The 18,758-nt window shown below is 53.3% G+C and overlaps 1 protein-coding gene across 5 annotated transcripts in view; it reads left to right on the plus strand.

Annotated features, from left to right (window-relative positions):
- hth (Meis homeobox homothorax) overlaps positions 1-18,758 on the plus strand; it is a 482,965-nt gene that overhangs the window by 65,567 nt on the left and 398,640 nt on the right. For all 5 annotated transcript variants that reach the window (XM_076370371.1, XM_076370372.1, XM_076370374.1 and 2 more), the window contains exon 6: positions 429-620. In XM_076370371.1, coding sequence (XP_076226486.1) covers positions 429-620 — 192 coding nt within the window. The remainder of the gene's footprint in view (positions 1-428; positions 621-18,758) is intronic.

Consider the following 18,758-nt stretch of genomic DNA (forward strand, 5'->3'; position numbering starts at 1 on the left):
ACTGGACACCGGTCAGACCTCCTCGCTCTGTCTCGCTTCGATCCGTGGTACGTGGACGCGGCCGGTCTCGTCTCTCTCGCTGCCGGACCCGCTTCCACGGCCTCGAGATGCAACGAACTCCTCAACGGCCCTCTCCTCCATCTTTGTGTATCGATACCAACGGCTCGTATCGGGCGGATCTTTTGGTACCTCGGTCCGCGATGGAAATACCGGGTGAACGGTTTATAGGGACGAGCGTGGTACCGCGGACTCGGTTTAGGGGATGCGAATCGTAACCTAAAGTTTTAACAGTGTCGCTCGAGAATTGCCGCGTGTATCTCTCTATGACAGTTAAAGTATTCGTTAATTAAGAAAGATGTTGCAAGGTATATATTCGTGTATTCCAATGGCGACGTAAATTAATGTAGGTGTTCCCGTTTGATTTCCAGGTGCACGAACTATGCGACAACTTCTGCCACCGGTATATCAGCTGCTTGAAAGGAAAGATGCCGATCGACCTGGTGATCGACGACAGGGAGAGCTCGAAACCACCGGAGATCGGTAACGGTCTAGACGGCGGCGGTCCCAGGAGCACCGCGGACAGCACCAGCCACACGGACGGAGCCAGCACGCCGGACGTCGTGAGTACCTCACCATCGTCAACGTCTTATTATCCGCACGACGCGATCACCCCCCATCACCACCATCACCACCACCACCACCACCACCATCACCACCAGAATAATAATAACAACAGTAATAATAATCACGCCGGTATCGGCAGTACCGCCACTACCACCCCCCTGCAACTGAGCCAAAACCAAAGCCAAAACCACCACCCCGCGCCGCAGTCGAACACCACCACTACTACTGCTATTACCCCAAGTAGCGCCGCCACAACTCCCAACTCCCTAAAGCGTACGCACCAACAGATGATGATGGCAGCCGCGGCGGCATCCGCGATGGCCACCTCGCCGCACGCAGCCGCATCCGCGCCCCCAGCGCACGCGCACGCCGCCCTCGCCGCCTACCACAGCATCAGCTCGGCCGTGTATCCGTGCTCGTAATAGACGCGACAATCCGTGCCGATACCGCGAGACCTTCTTTTCCGCTCTTTTCTCGTCGCCGTGACATGACAACACCCAACCGCTGCTATTCTCTTGTCCACCCAGAACCACCCCTGCATCTCGTCTCCGCGTTTCCTTCGTCGTCCGAACGAACCGACCGACCCTTCGGTACACGCGGTCCGTCTCGCGCCTCTTCGCTCGTCTGGTTCCGTTGAATATTCATCGGGAGGTGTATACTCTTCTCTTCTGCTTCCCGTCATTCTTCCCGCGACCACGAGACTCCGGTTTGTACGCGCGCCTGTTCGTTCTCCGTGGTTCGCCGCTCGATCTTCGTCGTATTCGTCTTTGACCGATGGTTTCCGTGTCCGCGAGAGGGGTCAGGTTGAGGAGATGGACATTCTGGAAGGACCGTGTGTATGCATGTGTGTGTGACCCGCTCGTCGCGACGGTTCGATCGCGACTGGCCAGCGGGGAGCACCGCTCGCGGACGCGCCAGGCGCCCTCTCGCACGCGTTCGTTCCCGCGGCCTCGCTCAGAGGTCACGCGTACACGAGGTGTTCTGTTCCGGGGAGAGAAGTGTCATCGTCGGACGCAGCGTGCCACTCGAGGACGCGTGTGCGTCTATGTACATTCGTGTGGCTCGCGCCCACCGGAACGGTGTCGGGGGTTGTTCGTTGTTGAGCGTCTCTTCAGGAGCTAGCACGGTTCCTTTTCCAACGGCGTGTCGAAGAGTCTGGAGGGTCGTTCGAGGGAGGGTGTCTCGATTGGGTCGTTGGTGACAGGCCGCGATATATTGTTGGACTGGCGCTACTTGTCGGCATTTCCAGTACGTTGCTAACGAGAGTGTCCTCGCGCCGCCTCGCGGGGTACGAGCGTTCGCTACTTTGTTCGGCACTTGGCTGGCTTTTGAGTTTCATTCACGATTCTCTTTCTCTGTTTATGTTACTCTGTTTTGTCTCTCTTCACTTCTCTATGTTACATATTATATATATATACATATCTGTCTGTCCATCTTATTATTCTCTCTTCGATGTTGCTCGTAGTTGTACGACAACAGATTCACGAGTCGTATTGTACATAACCGCACATCGTTCGAATCGTCGCTCGCGTTCCTTCGTTTGAACGCTACACAGGGGTGCGTGCACCCGTCTCGTTGGTAGCGGAGCGAACGTTTCGCGGGACCAGTCAGCCGGGCATAGTCGATTCGCTCGGTGATCACCTCTCGATTACATAAGAGTCGTGGCGCGCCCAGCGGAGAAGAATGCTTCTAAATTCGTCACGGTGCTAGACAAGGCTAGACTTTCGGCAAGCTTTCGAAACGCGTTCGATCCCCGGCCAGGGGGCTCAGAGGGACGGGCAGGGAGGTCGACTTCGCGCGGCACATGTCCGCCATGTTCTTTGGCCAACGGACGACGTTGCGCAATCGATTCTCATCGATGTCGTTCGGTAACGCACCCCCTTCCAACCCGTGGCTACCGGGCGTCGTGGTGAAACGGAGACGGTACACGTGGTCCTCGCGCCACGTGGTCGCGCGGCGACAACGCGCGCGACCCCTGCTGAAACCACCCCCCAATCCCCTTTTTTCTTCTCCACTCGCAAGGTCTCTCGCGGCGCGGCACAGAGCACAGCGCACGGATACGTGGGCGACCACCGGGCATTAGGGAAAAAGGCACGACGGCGGGCGGGCCCTTCCTCGCTGGGGCGAGACGGCGAGCTGAGGAATAGCGTTAGGCGAGACGCGTCGGCGTCGACGTCGACGGTGGAACGTTGTTCCGAGGGAACGGGCGCGGATCGCGCGTTAGGTTTTTCTTCTTCTCGCAGATTCGCGGCGGGGACGACGATCGTTCCCTGATCTTCTCATCGCTCGATCGAACGATTCCGTTTCACCGGTTCGTTCTCGGAGAATTCTCGCTTCGATTCGGGCAATCGAGGACGGACGGTCCTCGGTTCCTATTTCTTCTCGTAGAGCGTCGAACAGCTGGTCGGAACCACCGAGAACCGTCGGCGGGCATAGGGCAGGTAGATAGTCTTCTTCTTTCCCTCGTTTCCCAGGTCACGATATCATTGACGACGGATGTCGGGCGCATCGCGCGTTCCCGGATTTCGGCGCGAACGCGACTTCGAGGGGACACGGGTGACGTCGCATCCGTGTGCCGCCGGGCGATATACGATTCAATGCTGAACGAACTCTATTTACCGTGATCAGGATATACGTAATAGGATTAAGGCTTCTTCTAAGCGTGACAAGATGAATTTTGTGTCTATTTTTAAACGGAAACCACGGCTCGGATTATTAACTTAAGAATCGCGCGTGTGCGGATGCGAATGAGCGTATACGCGAGAGAACGCGTGAGAGAACGAGCGCGCGCGAGAGAGAGAGTGAGAGAGAGAGTGTGGGAGAGAGGTGTGCGAATGCAGCGTCGTTCGGATTCGTGAAATCGTAGCGGACGTAGACGTATAGTTTCTAATTTATTGAATAGTAGCTTCGACTAGTGGTTAACGAAACAGAGAATCGAAAGGACACGAAGGGAAAGGCGTGAAACGCGACACGGATCCTCGGCGAACGATCCCCTAGCATCTCAACAGAAGACTGTACTACTCTTATATCGAAACAACGAAACTTTCGTTTTTAATTCTCCTCTGACCGACAAAGATCGGTCGATGATCCGTCGAGCGTTTCGGGCAGGGCGTCAATTGACCGATCCCCGTTAAGTCGATCGCGCCATCGAGCGGTTTCATCGCGAGAGGTAAAACGCGTAGAGGACGAAGGGAGGAAACACGAGAAAAAAAGCACGGAAAGAGCCGAGCGAGATGCCCGCAGAAGTCGTACGCGATCGAACGATTACACGTCACCGCAACTAGGTCTCGGTACTCGTAACTAGGGAGTTGTGTGAGGTACAAGTCCTGGCCGGCAGGGCGCGCGAGGTCCACCCCCAATCCCCGTACTTAATAACCCTTGTACTCAACGATAAAACCTGTGCAGAAACGTGTATCTAGGAAGAGAGAGGGAGAAGGCAAAGTGAGATAGATAGAAAGAGAAAGAGAGAGAGAGAGAGAGAGTATGGCGAACGAGCCCCCCAGCTGGTGCCCTGACCGGAGAGAGCTCCTTGACCCTGGAATTAGCATTTCTTACACGCGAAACCAGCACACGCAACACTAACACACCCACACAAATGCAAACAAACACACGCACACATCCGTCATGAATCACGGTGCGCAAGAGTTCTTACACGCGCGAGCGTTCGAGCCTAATCGCGCGTACCGTGTACGCATATAATACGTGCACGCAGCCGTGTGTATACAGTATACGAACACTGGCTCGAACGATTCTTGCCGCTGCTCGCGGCTCCTCGGTACGACCGTTGCGGCAAGAATCATTCGAGCGAGTCGCGCAACACATCGACGGACCCGTGAAAATGTAGAGGGACACCGGTAACAGTATATATCACACAGGGAACAAATGTTGGCCCCCACACGACAGGTACGTAACACGGAAACAGGGTGAAGGGCGCGGGGCACCAGACCAGAGGAGATGTTCGCCGTGGTCTCTCCGCCGATCGTGAGATACGCTGCGCCGCGCCGCGCCGCGCCGCGCTGCGCTACGCTGCGACGGCGGCGGCGGTCGCGATCGCAATCAGAGAAATTGAACGAACGGAAAGAAAGCAACAAGGGTGTACGGAGGTCGGAAGGTGGGCTTCGGCACCAGCCGGTCGGAACCCTAGTTACGAGTGCCGAACCTAGGGGTCGAAGGGCCTCGCACGGAGGTCCCTCGGCTTTCTTATTTCACCCCACAGCCCCTGACCCTTTCCCGCAGTACGGTTAAGGGGCCCGGGGGACGACACAAGGTGGAGTGTCGAGCGGGCCGAACGACATGGAGCGACTAGAGAAAAAGTAAGACCGGAAGTGACCGGTACATTGGAGCCGGAGGACTCGCGCGAGCGTTCCCGAATCGTTCGACGTCCACGCGAAACGCATTTAAAGTAGACAGAGGCGTGAAAGCTCAATTTGTACTTATCCTCTACGAAACGAGTGAATTGTCTCGCGGACCGCGTTAATTGTACATTTGTATTTCTGATGAATCATTGAAATTCGTTCTTGTTTGTTGCGTCTTCCATATCGCGGATCCCGCGGGACCGGAACGACACGTATTTTCTACTACGTTTTTCCCCCACTTATTCTCTTTGTTTTTGTACGTTCGTCCCCTTATTCTGTTCATATCTTTTCATTCTTTCTTTTTTTCTTTTATACATATACATATATATATATATTTTTTTTTTAATACGATAGTTCGTTGTTCTATCGATGTTTTCGAGCCTGTATACTTAAAAATGCTCTCAACCGTCCGAAGATTCGGTTCAATTACGCTTAAAGGAAGAGAACGCAACGGCTCGACTGGACGCACCGCGGAGCGCGCGCTCCACGGGTTAGCGACGAGAGGTACGCACGCGACACGAGGCGGAGATACAAGAGACCTAACGTGAATACATAGTGCCATAGGTGCAGAGCAGGCGCTCGCGTGCGCCCAGACTGTGTACTTAATTAACGATAATCGAGGAACGAGATGGCTCGAAGCGGAAACAGCCTCGGAATACACGTATACATACGTATATATATATATACATATATACACACGCAGACACACACATATATATATATATGTATGTATGTATATTATATATGTCGTTACCAGATCGCGAAGGTTGCCGATGATTCTTTTATTATTTTTTTCTTTCCTTTCTTTCCCCTTTGCGTTTTGTAAACGAAATCGCTTCTTCGTCGCGCGGCACGAATCGCCCACGGTCGCCACGATCGACAATATTCCCTCGTAGCTCGGCTCCGATCGTACGAACAACTAACGGGGTTCCACCGTAGTTCCATTTTTTTTCTCCGTTTCGATTGATATCCGTCGGATATCGATAAATTACCCAATAACGATAGCTGTTAAATTGAATCGAGTTTCTATCAGGTTGACAAGTATCGAGGGAATACCGTGAACCCGTTATCGGTGTTCTTCGGATCGTCCGCGCGACTGTGGCCGAGTTGTCCCGCGTAAGATACTCGGTCGATGTAGTTTGCGTCTCGCGTACTCGTTACGATTATTACTATTATAATTATTATGACTATTATTATTAAATATTATCATCATACCGGCGGACAAGATCGCCGTCTCGACCGCGATCCTGTTCGGTGATCGATCAGCGCCGGACGAGAACGCGCACGATCGTGTTGTTGAGCATGTCGCGTTTTATTATTTTTTTTTTTTTTTCTTGTCGATAGTGTTACGTTTTTGTTTCGCATTGTTTCTACGGTTTGTTAACGTTTGACGTGAGGGCGGGGCGTTCCGTGCGCGATTCCCCGTAGTATAAATCAGTGGACAGACTTCTGACTCGCGTACGGACGCTCGGAGAGAGAAAGGAGGAGAGAAAGAGAGGGAGTGAGTGGCAGAGAACGTGCGCGAGAGGAAGAGTGAAAGTGAGACGGCGAGAAAGGAGGCACGAGAGAACGAAGGAGAGAGTACGCTAGCGCGCACACGCACACACACAGACACACGGACACAAACACAAACAAACTTAACTTGAAAACGTACGCAAACACACACGAACAGATACGCAGACGCGCGCGCGCGCGCGCGCTCGAATATATACCGACGAACCGACACGCACACGTTGTTTCAATTAACCGAGGTTGCGTAATTATAGACGCGGCGCGCCGGCCGAGACTACTAGTATCCCGTACACACCGACACGGACGATTTGTGCATGTATGTGTGTTTACGAATTACAAAGAACAGAAAAAAGAGAAAGAAAAAGAAAAAGAGAAGGGAACGTTTCGAACCTAGGCTTAAGCGTGCAGCCGTATGGATGAAAACGAACGAAAGAAAGAAAGGGAGAAGGAAGGATAATTAAACGATCACGACGCAAAAATTCAGCCGAACATTGTATACGACTAGCATTACATAGCGATAATATATTTACCGATAATGATACTTGTTTAAACTATTGTCTCAATCAACGTATTTTCATTATAAATAAATGTTAGCCTTGTTGAGTTAAAACAAAAAAAAAAAATGATACTGTGAATGAAATGAATGAAAATTCCACCACGACTCACTTTGGTAATTTCCACCGGAACCGATTGCAACGAGACCATCCGCTCGAGACAGCCTCCTTTCCCACTGCATGCGTAAACACCATTCGTGTCCTTTTGTTTACCATTTCTCTCTTATTTTTCAACTGAAACGTCGACGAGCCCGAACGTCGCCGCGCCGTCGACAGCGCGCCAGATAATTGCGATCGGATTCATTAAACATCGCTTATCCGTTGGTACGAGGAGCAGATGGAAGAGACGTCGGTGGCCGTCAACGTCGATCGAATCATTGGGAGCCGCGATGACAAGGCAAGTCCGTCGTGACCGTAGCGCGTCGCTCGCGTGTTGCTCTCGAAAATTAATTAAGACGAACGGGAAGCGATTCGGTCGCGATAAGAAGCCGATCCAGGTTCACCCTCGGACCGGCCGAAGGACGATCGCCGATCGGAAGGAGCCAACCGGATATCGATCATCGAGGGAGCGAGGCGAAGAAGCGAAACGATCGAAAGAGGGGGCGGCGTCGCGCGTTGAGGGAATATTAGCCGAAGAGCGGACCTAACCTGCCGGGAGCGCGGCCCATAAATCTCGGTTAACCCCTCCGCTAATAAATATTTAACCCTTTAAATTTGCAACAACCCTCAGCGTGTAGCCATTTGCATAAGACTTCTATTTCATTTACACATCGCATAATTGAATATTTAAATTCAATTGCCCGCCGTTACGCGCTCGCAATCCCGAGCCGCAAAACTGTAGTAAAACTTGTAACGGGGCCACTTTACTTCCTCCCCCCAAACCCCCGCCCGCGCGCCACCGTGTTTCCATCCGCTGGCTGGAAACCACCCCCGGTTCCAGGGGCGGCTGAGACGACCGCGGCCCTCCTCGACGGCGATCAACCCCTGCCTCGAGAATACTTCGCCGCCTCCGGGGGAACGTCGAGGGACAGATTCTTCGGACGAGCATCGTCTGGCGCATACTTCCGTCGACGATGGAACGCACGCCGGCTTTCCCGCAGTTCGAATTCTTCTTTGGTCTAGGGACACTCTTGCGAGCAATCAGAATATTCACGGTCGTCGGAGGTTCACTCGTTTGGCTCTTTCATGCGAATTTCCGTTCTGACGATGCGGATCGAGGGAAAAGGGAGCTTCGCTTTAGCTCCGTGAACACGAGGCATCTCGATTTGAAACGTAGTATTGTCGTCCACTTCTCGCTAGGCAGGCAATTCGAAAACCCGATTGTTCGAGGGAAGCATCTTTTCGATATCGAAAATAGAAAGAATCACCGATCACGGTGAGGGTACGGGTAAGTTTCCAATGAAATATCCGACGAATATCTCCGCGAGAGCGGGGCGTGATCGCGACGCTCCGGGTTTCGTGGCATCCGACGAGAGGATCGAAGCGTTGGCCGGGAGACGGGGCGAATCCGCGCGTTCCGATGGCCAAATTAAAACCGAGCCCGCCCGGGCCCTACGGTGTACGTCTCATTTCTTTTTTCCACGGCGTGCGCCCGCTCTCCGTGGCGTCGCTAAATATTTTTAGAAGCATTTCATCGGGTGACGAGCCACGTGTCGCGGCTCGTTCGCGTTCCGTGGTGAACGTCCTCGTCTCCTCCTCGTCCTCGCCTCCGCGTGCTGGTCTCCGATCTTCCTGCTCCTCGCGGAGCAGTCCCTCGGCTCTCCACCGCGCTCCCAGGACGACATCTGGCGTCGCGTCGCGTCGCGTCGCGTCGCGTCGCGTCTCGTGGCAAGCATATACGGCCGTTAGCACTTTCACGAAAGGGATTACCATTGTCACGTTATTCATGCTAACGATGATCGGCCGAGATCGGCCGCGACGATAATCGCCGTGTCACTAAAATCGAGGAGGCGGTCATTGTGAGCGACATACTGACAGCATAATAAATTATCTGGCTGTCCTGCTCGCTCCCGCCGCGCCGGACGACCCGGCTTCCCCGGCTCTCTCGCATCGGCCGGCTTTTTCCCACTGTCACCCCGGCCGGCGGCCCTTCCTCTTCGCCGTTTTGCCCACGAGAACCACGGCCGTCGCGTCGTGTACCGTCGTAACGCGATACAAGACGCTCCGGCACACCCGTCCCGGACGATAATCGCGGAGACAGCCGGCGATTACAACGCCGGGACCGTGTCGCTCCTTTGGACACTGTTTACCAAGACCTGCTCGACGATTCCGCGTGAAATCGAGCGGCGATGGCGAATCCGCTCGCTCCCTCGCGCGGTTCCCTGGACGCTCGACGTTCCTGCGTTCAGTCTCCGCTCCTCGAAACGTCGATTTCGGTTCTCGACGTTCCGCTTATTGTCTTTTAGAACGAGACTTTAGATGTTCAGGTTTCAGTTTTCAATTTTTCAGGTTTCTCACGATTCGAACGTTTCTTTAACGGTGTAAAGGAATTTGTGAAGTTGGCACTTCTACCGATCTTAACGCTTCCGTAGGGACTACTGAACTAATATTATATAATCTAGTACGGTATACCTTAATACATCAAGGTAAAATGGAATCAAACACCAAGCTATTAGCTAAAGTGTTCGCGTTTAAATGAATATTTAAACAAAAAGAACGTGTGAAATAATTATCTTATTTAATACCAACAGCATACACGTAACTCGCTATCAGCTTCATTCATTAAACTATTGAAATACTGATTGAAATCAGACCTCGGAGCATTGCCAACAAGAAAACACGAACTCATTCTGGTACCTAATAATATCGCTCTAAAACCATCTCTTAAACGACTCTGTTTCACATTTTACACATTTTCTTACAGAATCCGCTTATACATGTACTTTTAACTCTTTGCACTCGACAGGTGACTCTCGCCATTTGATTTGATACAATAAAGTTACAAAGTATTATATGCAGCGTTAAGTTCTGTATCATGCATCCATGTGTAATATATTCGTATAAAATAGCTTTGTTTCTTAATCTACTATGTCTCCACGTTAATTCGTTTCAAATAAAGTCGTCTATGTCATTGGTTTCTAGCGAAAGACTTGCGAGTGCAAAGGGTTAACGTTTCAATAAGTCCGCGCGATGCGAATCCGTGGATACCATTCTTGGTTCGCGTTCCTCGGCCAAAGGAAAGCCCGCGGTGGCCCTCGCACGAGCGTGATTCAGGTGCACGCCGGTGAGGAACGCGATAAGTGTAACGACTCCGTCGACCAATTGCGGCCGCCGATGTTGCTCGCCTCGGAACCGCCCATCCGTGCGGACAAACGACTCTGAACCGTCGACGACGAAGCCCGGCGACGTCGTTCCCCCGTGATTCGATGCGTCGACGTGTCGTGCCCGCCACCCCCGCGGCCTCCTTGCACGAAACGTGCGTGCACGATGAGCGGCGCCCGTCACGCGAGCCTCGTAATCTACCGGGCTCGTGGAAAATTACCGGCGACTGCTCGCGGAATTCGCGTACACGTGTCTCGGAGCATCTTGGACCGATGGTGTTTCGTCCGGCGAGCGATTTTCCGATGCAACCGTACGCAGAAGCGAACTTCAACTTAGGGCAGGTTTATAGTATAGCTGCGATGGAAGCAGGGAACGGCGAATCGCGACGCTCTGATCGATTAACTGAATGTATTTCGAAAAGAAGTACTGATTTCTTCTGATGACGAGTATCTCTTTGATGGTGAGGCTTTGATTGCTGTGGTGGCGGATTCTAATACATATTATCTAATACAGAAGTTTGATTGCAATTCTAATTACAATTGCGCTGCGATAATTTGATCGGTATAATAGTATTCTTGCTACGATAGCTCGATATTCACGAGTGCTTGTTCATATGGATTAAGAGAGGTTCATACTCGAAAAGATTTCAAGCATGTATTTAGAAATGATTAATTATCGATATTCTATTTGAAAGTTACCAAGAAATGACGAAGGGAAGCACCGGCGATGCAGTAGCAAAGTCGAGCGCCGGGAATCCACTTGTCAGTGGCGGGCCGATGTCATCCCCAAAGAGGCGCCGCTAATAACGGAACACCTCGTACAAGTGAATTACGACGATTCGCCGGAGAGGGTGGCAATTTTCTGGAAGCGGTGGCCGCGACGCGACGCGTCGCGGAGGCTGCGCCCCGGTAATCCCGTAGGAAAACTCATTCGATCCGATAACCCCGAAGAATTTGACGCGGGGGTCGCGCGCTCCCCCTCTGGCTTCCCTTTCCAGAGTTAATCCGAGCCATATACGCGAGCGATTACCGTTAATTATATTTTCCTAGCGGGCTCTCACGAGCACGCAACGCTCCCGCGTTGTGTTTGTGCTGTGTTCCTGCCACTCATCCGTGGTCCCGGCGCGGGAGCACGTGGCGTCCTGGTACACGTCCGTTGCGCGGGTGTGCGTGAGCTCCGAGCGCTGGCGCGCGTGTTTTCGTCGGCGGAATTGAGGGGTGGCTCGGCGCGGCGGTGGCGTGGGAAGGCGCGGACGAGCTCCAGCGGATCGGCCACCCTCGTCACCGGCACCCCGGTCCCTCCCTTAGCGTTAATACAGGCTACGCCGGGCGAAGGGCAGGATTAAATTGGCACCAATTACCAGCAAAACACCCTCCGACGCACTTTCCCTCTCCGCCGCCCCCTCTCGTCCTCTCGTCATATCCTGCCCCCGCGACGTCACGGCTGCTCCCCCTGTTGACGCCCGCTGTGCGTGGCATCCGCTTCACGACCACCCTACAGAAAAGAAAGTCCACCCCCGCCGCCGCCGCCGCCGCCGCCGCCGCCGCCTCGGTCCCTAAGTGGCGCAACGATATTACATTATGAAAATATACATCCCCAGCTGACGTAGCTGGTGGAGGCGATGTAATTATCGGATGTCTCTCGCGTTTCGGTGAACTGCGGATACCTAATCGAACCGCGGGGGCGGTTTTTACGGGACGATTCGATGGGGATTGATATCCATCTTCTAATGGAAGCGGAGGATCGTTTCTGGGGGAGCGGAATGAGTAGCTTTTGAGCTCGGAGTTTCGCTCGGGGACTTTGGAGTATTTGTTAATGGAGCGTTTGAGTTCCGCCTCGGGGTAATGGTTTTCAAAGTTAATTACGCGGGAAACGGATTACCTTTTGCGTCGACGCTCGGCACGGCTCTATGGTTATCGAGAAGCTTAACGAATGTTTCTTGAAGATTTGAAAAATTCTAATACCTTTTTGACGAACACAGTTTCCGACGAAACGAAAGAATACATTACACATTGTATTACCAACATACTCGATCGACGATTTCTACAAGTCGGAAATCGCACGACGCAGCCTCCGAATAATTCAACTTCGACTAAACTCCGTACGATCCGCCCTGAAAGCCCACGATGCTGATCCCCTATCCTCCGATCAAGGTCACGGTGGACCTTGAATCCGAGTCCTCACCATTGTTCCGTCGGTCGGATCGGTTTCTGGCGGAGGAGTCTGACAGACAAAGTTCCCCGCGAGTCCGAACCTGTAGGGATGAGCCGCGGTACGGGGAGGGAGCGAGACGGACGGAAACCGAAAGAGTCTCGAAGCGGGAATAGCAGCATAAGCGGGTCGCGATGGCGACGAGGAACGAGAGGGACGGACGGTGGCGATCGGAGGATCAACAGGGACAGGGAACGGGTTGGACGGGGGTGGCGGCCGCGGAGGCTGGTCGGGGAGCAGGGAAAAGGGGAGAAGATGCCAGAAGATCTTGTATGCAAATTCCCTCGGTGCATCTCCGTGGGATCCTGCCGGGATCCGTGGAGGATTAACGGGCCGGCTCGCATGAAAGGGAGAAGAAGAAGACGAAGAAGAAGCGGAGGAAGCAACAGAAGGGGAAGAAGAAGAAGAAGAAGAAGAAGAAGAAGAAGAAGCGACGGAGGACGAGGTAGAGCGATCCTCTCCGTCCGACACAGTGTTCCTCTCATAATCTCGTCTCCTTCCCACCCGATTCTTCCTCAAGCCTTTCGCGTTTCTCGTCCTTCGATCCGCTCGGCAGTTCGGCCGGACCGCCAAATAAGAGAAGCGAGCGGGCGCGTTTGCTCGCGCGCCGACCGGCCCGCGAAAAATAGAAGAAACGCTGCTGCGGTCGTCCTCCGCGGTTCGGTCCTCCGGCGAGCGAGCGGGAACCGGAGGCCGAAGAGAAGAGAGACGCATTCCGTCGCGGCGATGCCGCCGCCGATGTCCTCCGCCTTCCGATCGGAAACGAGAGAAACTACCGGGCGGCTTCGGGGCTCCTTTTCTTAGTCTCCTTCTTCTTCGTCTTCTTCTTCTTCCTCCTCCTCCTCCTCGACGCGGTACGTTGGTATCCCCCGCGCGGATCTCTCGCGCAGCCTGCATATAAACGGTCTACGCGGCCGCGGAGGCGCGAAACATTCACGCCGCGTCCCTCCGCCGCTAACCAGCCGCGCCGCGGAACGGGAACCGGGGAGGAGTGATCGCCGGGTCGGTAGGCGCGGCGAAAGAGGTGCGAAGAAAACTATTTGCCGAAGATTTTTGCTGGAGACGCGCCGTTAGATATACGATCGCGAAAGAACGACGCGGCTACGTGAGCGGATTACAAAGAGACGGCGAAACCTTCCTCCTCTCCGTGTTCTCTCCTCTCTCGCTCTCTCCCTCTCTCTCCTCGCCGCGCGCCACGACGGCCGCCGTTGGCGTCGCGGGATTTTATCGTTATTACCCGGCGAGAGGGGCGGACGGGGTGGCGGACAGGTTGAGGAGAGGCGCGCGCGCGATTTCCTTCCAAAAGAATCGTGTTCGGTGTTCCACGAACGCGCCGCGGCGTTTTTACCCGGAGAAGTAGATTCCGCGGTGGCCGGCTTCTCCTTGGGATTTTTCTGACGAGCTCTCTCCCCGCTCTCCCTCCCTTTCTCGGGCCCCTCGTCCCGCCGACTACGAGCGGTTTCACGCTCTCCGAGTACATTCCGTTCCTTTGCTCGTCCGCTTGTCCTTCGTGTCGTGTCCCCTTTTTGCCGCGCGCTAAATCGAAACTCGCCACCTCCTCGAGACCGCCCCTTCGTCACGTTCTCTCCGCATGGCTTCTACGCTCCGCGGATCCCGTGGAAGCCGCCGGGCACCTTTTCGCGTTACGTTTTTCCCCCGGTTGATTAATCGAACGTCGCGTCGCGAAATTAACGCGGCGGATGCCTCGGCCTCTCTACTGTACCCCTGACCGGTGCCCGGTAATCGAGACCTGCTCGCATAAATCCTATTAGAGGATCAGAGGGTCCAGCAGCCGACGCGTACGTGCGGACACGCGCGCCGAGGCAGAGAACCGCGACCGCGGGAAACCGTTTTCGGATCTTCGCGAGAGGGACCGAGCGCGCGACGGACGCGCCCGGGTAAATCGACCGCGAGAACGACCCCATCTGCCCGGATCCAGCCGCTACACGACTTCCGGAATGGAGACGGACGGCTTGGACACTCGATTTTCGGGGCTATCAAACTTGTGTCGTTGAACTTCCTTCGAGAGACCGTCCCCGTTCTCCCGGGGACTCGAAGTTTAGGTGCTCCCGGCTTCGTCCTCCATTTTGTACGCTTAGTTTGAACGGGGGACGCGTTTCGCGCGGTCGGAAAAGATTTAACTTGATGGGTCGTTGGTCGGGTCGACACTTGTTGCGTGAATCCGTTAGCTGATTTTTGTTTAGTAATTTGTCCGTTCGATCCGCAGCCTGCAGGTGGAAGTTGTTGAATATTTAGGAGCGATTGCCGTTCGTTGAAATTATTTCCTGCGATTTATATTCTATCGTTGTACAATTATGAATTGTGAAGTCACTTGGAATGTTCCAAGCAGTTCTTTCGTATAATAATAAATCCTTGAGACATTTAAGAGATCCAATTTACTCATGATTTCGGGACTGCTTTAAATCCATAAGCGACGCAAATCATTCGAACTGTTTCCCCGGAGCAGCATCGATTACCACGATGGTTTAATTACTCGCAGCGAAGCAATCTTCCGAGTTTACGTTCTAGCCACTTTCGAAGCCCGAGAAAGTGGCGTTTCTTTCGGCGACGTAGACAGATATTTCGGGAATCCGTGTCTTCCCTAAATTATTCTCGATCCGTCTGATGTTTTCCCCACGGCACGACGATAACCGTAACCGTGTTCCCTGAGTGACTACCAGTGGCTTCGAGAGTCACGATGAGTTCGTTTTTCGACCTCACCGGGCTAAATTTAACCGGGCCGGTGGTGCGGGCTTCAGAATTCGTTCGGCCTGAAAAAGGGAACGAACCGGGAGAATCTCGAAAACCTTGGCGCGCCTCTGACTCTGTGACTTTCCGAAAATCGTCGCTCGCCCCTCGCCTATCCCAGGATCTCCGCTCGCAGAGTCCCTGTTTACGAACGAAGAAGACACCGCCGTAAACAGTCGGCGGATCGCGTTCCCAGGCTTTCCTCGTTTCGTTTTCTCGTGCCCGTTTAATCGATCGGATTCCGCGCGAGTCGATCGCCGAGATAATCGGCGTGACTCGAGAGCCCGGCGACGTCCTGGTGTTAAGTGCTACGTGTGCCCTCTGCGTGGCGCTGTCTTGTAACACGTCAGCGCACCCTGATTTCACGGGTGGAGTTCAGGCGGGCGTCGCGACGGCCGTGTGTCAGCCGACGCGGCGTTCGACAGCGGCACTCGTCGATTTGCATTACGAGACACCGGGGCAAAAGGAAAACCCCGCCGATCCGCCGGGAACGATCCTGACCTTAGCCTTGAGCCCGGTTTCGCGAATAGACGCGCCTCGTTCGGCTCGTACCTCGGCGATCGCCTTCTTTCTACCGTTTGCTCCTGTTTTACATTCCCGCGATGCCTCGTAATCGGACGTTTCGGGGTTCGAAGGTCTCCTCTCCCCACCTTTTCGCGAGGGATCCTTTCAATTTCGTTGCTAGTTCCTTCGAGACGCACCGATCTCGAAGAGTATTCTATTTTTCGCGTGAACGAACCGTGTTCTTTCGAAAATATTCATCTTTCTCGTTAAGAGACGAAACGGATTGATATGTACAACCTTGTAAAAAACTTCTATACAAACGATTCTCAACACTGAACATCGAATTGCGTTAATCCGTGAAAAGTCTTATTCTTTCTGAAATTAATTCTTGAAACCGTTTTCCCCGATCAAAGTCTCGCGGAGCCTCGCATGCGTCCGACATCTTCCTCCCACGTCGGGGACAAGAAATTTCCTGCGGGAATCCCCGTCGAAACGTCGAAGAGAAAGCCTCGGTACCAATTGTCGATCATGTAATCGCGACAAGATCGCCGCAGGAGACGAAGAGTCAGACGTCGCCCCGTCGCGCGCGATTCGGCGACAAAAGAACGAGGCGAAACGCGGCGTCGCGCGATGGCAATCAGCGTTGGTCCTCGCGCGCATTGAAAGACGCGCCGCTGAGAGGATCAGTCACTCGGCGTGGTGCGAACCACGTCCACATCGCGACACAATCTTTTTCTTTCTCTCGGCGTCGCGTGTGGGCGTGGATCCCTTTTTCTTCCCCGCGCGGAACCCGTTTCTCGTCGAACCGACGTCGCGCGAAAGGACCTCCTACTCCTCCACGGCCCCTCTTATCTGCTCCCTTATCGCTTCCTCTATGATAGCCACGCCAGCTTCGTAATTCGATGTGATGGGACGCAGCGATTTCTTCTTTCCTCGAGACTCGCTCGGAATCTCGCTCGTCCGGTACCTCGCTTTGACATTCTCTGATAACTTTAACGTCGGCCCTTTTATATTACTCGCGAAACTTCGCTTCTCGAGAATGCCGAACTGGCTCGAATCTTTCTTTCGCTCGACGCTATGCGTACGTGTTTCGTTCATTGAAATTTGGTACAGTAAAACGGTTATTAAAGTCGAGTAAGATTTTTCCTCTGCTTCGAAACGTTGTACGAATGTTGGCAGAGTAATTATGTTCCCCGCTGTTCTCATTTTCGATCTAAGAAGTCCTCAAGAAGATAGATTTGCGCAAATATTAAGGATCCAACGATTTCACTCGATTTACGGAGGAACGAAAACGATCGCGGACTATCTAATTACGTTCCAGATTCCATTAGAAATTTCCATTATTTATCGAATCGCATATTTATGATATGATATTATTAAGAGAGCGAGGTGAGTAATCGGATAAGGCGGAAAGATTGATATGTTCTGACAGGAGTAATTTGTGTCGGGATCGAATATGAAAGGTGAAAATGAATACTTTATGAGGCTTTATAGATAGAGATTTAATACTTTATTAAAGTTGGGATTTTTAATGAACCACCGTCGGAGCTCACTTCCCACGGTACTTGCTTCCTCCGGGAAGAGAAGAAACGCGCTCCCGACGCGTCGCGCGGACGCATTTGTCATTCACGAATAGGCGCTAGATCCCCGGTGGTCATGAAAGTGAATGAAAGGGACGGACGCTCGTCGAAGCCTTTTACCTCCGCTTATCTCCTCCGACAATGGGTCGAAGATCTCCGATTAGGTCTTAACGGGTTGCACCGAGATTCAGGAATTTGTTTCGCGCTTAGCGGTCGCGAAACGTGCGCGACTCCCATAGAACAAACGCGGCAAATAAACTGAAAGAAGACCACGAACGATATATAACTTTAAAAAACATTCCCACAATATATACATTACCCCAACAAACCTAATCAATTCAACAGAAGTTACAAAACACAAGAAACGGAACGTTTACAAGAAAGCGAATCTCTCCACGATGTGAAACGAATCACTGACCCTGCGATGACAATTAATTATTGAAATCAAGCTCTCGCGTGCCAGGAATCACCGAAGCGTCAAGCTTATCCGATTATTCCCGGGAGGAGCACGAACTGCCGTGTTCTCCGCCCGAAGAAAAAGCGTGTTCGCCGCTTATTCACGGAGAACAAAGGACGGGTAATGAGGAAATGGGTCGACGGCTCGAAGAAAGGGATTTCTGTTCCCCGGCGAACAAGATAGCGGCGAGTCCGTCAGGTAAGGCTGCGCCGGGTACGCCGGCAGGTGTGTCACCGACTGTTGAACGCAACAACGTGTTTCCTCTTCCACGAGACGGCGCGTTTTGTTAACTGCTCGTTCGCGTGACACGAGCTTAGGATAAACTTAGCCGCAACTTAGAATGCCCGGCCGTCTTCTTAACTCCGAGAGAGCCGCGCGTGCATACGCGAGTCCAGCCTCTTCGTTCATCTTTATCCGACTCCTCTCCCGCCGTCCTCCCCGCGGCCCTCCGCTCCTCCCGCGACGCGGAGATCGGCCCCGCGATTTTCTCGGACCAGCACGCTTCCCTTTTTCCACGCCGCGTTCGCACGACGCCATCTGCTTACGAAGTTAGCGGCTCGTTTCATCGTCTGCGCGTCGCCTCCCGTGAATCATAAGTCCCTGTTAATTGAGGATTTATAAGCCTCCGCGGGAATCGTTGACCTCGCGGTTCAACCGGGAACCGCCGGATTCCTCGAGCGCTCCTTCGTCCTGGGAAACAGCTCCGTGCGGAGCCTGTCGGGCACCGCGACGCTTTACGAGCTCGCGTCGCCTCGATAGAGGATCGGCGCCATCCCCGCCTCGACGGATGCGTGAGGAGAAGTTCGATCAGTCGTATTAGTATTCCTAATTCTTCTTTTATTACTGTCCAATGAAACGATGTGTCCGTTGTCAGAAGTTCTTGGGTAATCCGTCTTCGTGCCTGCGCTAAACGCGTTTCGCCTTTGAGAAATATCTCAGAAATGTGCTGCGC

This window comes from Nomia melanderi, chromosome 8 (genome assembly GCF_051020985.1).
Source record: "Nomia melanderi isolate GNS246 chromosome 8, iyNomMela1, whole genome shotgun sequence".
NCBI classification, from domain to species: Eukaryota; Metazoa; Arthropoda; class Insecta; order Hymenoptera; family Halictidae; genus Nomia; species Nomia melanderi.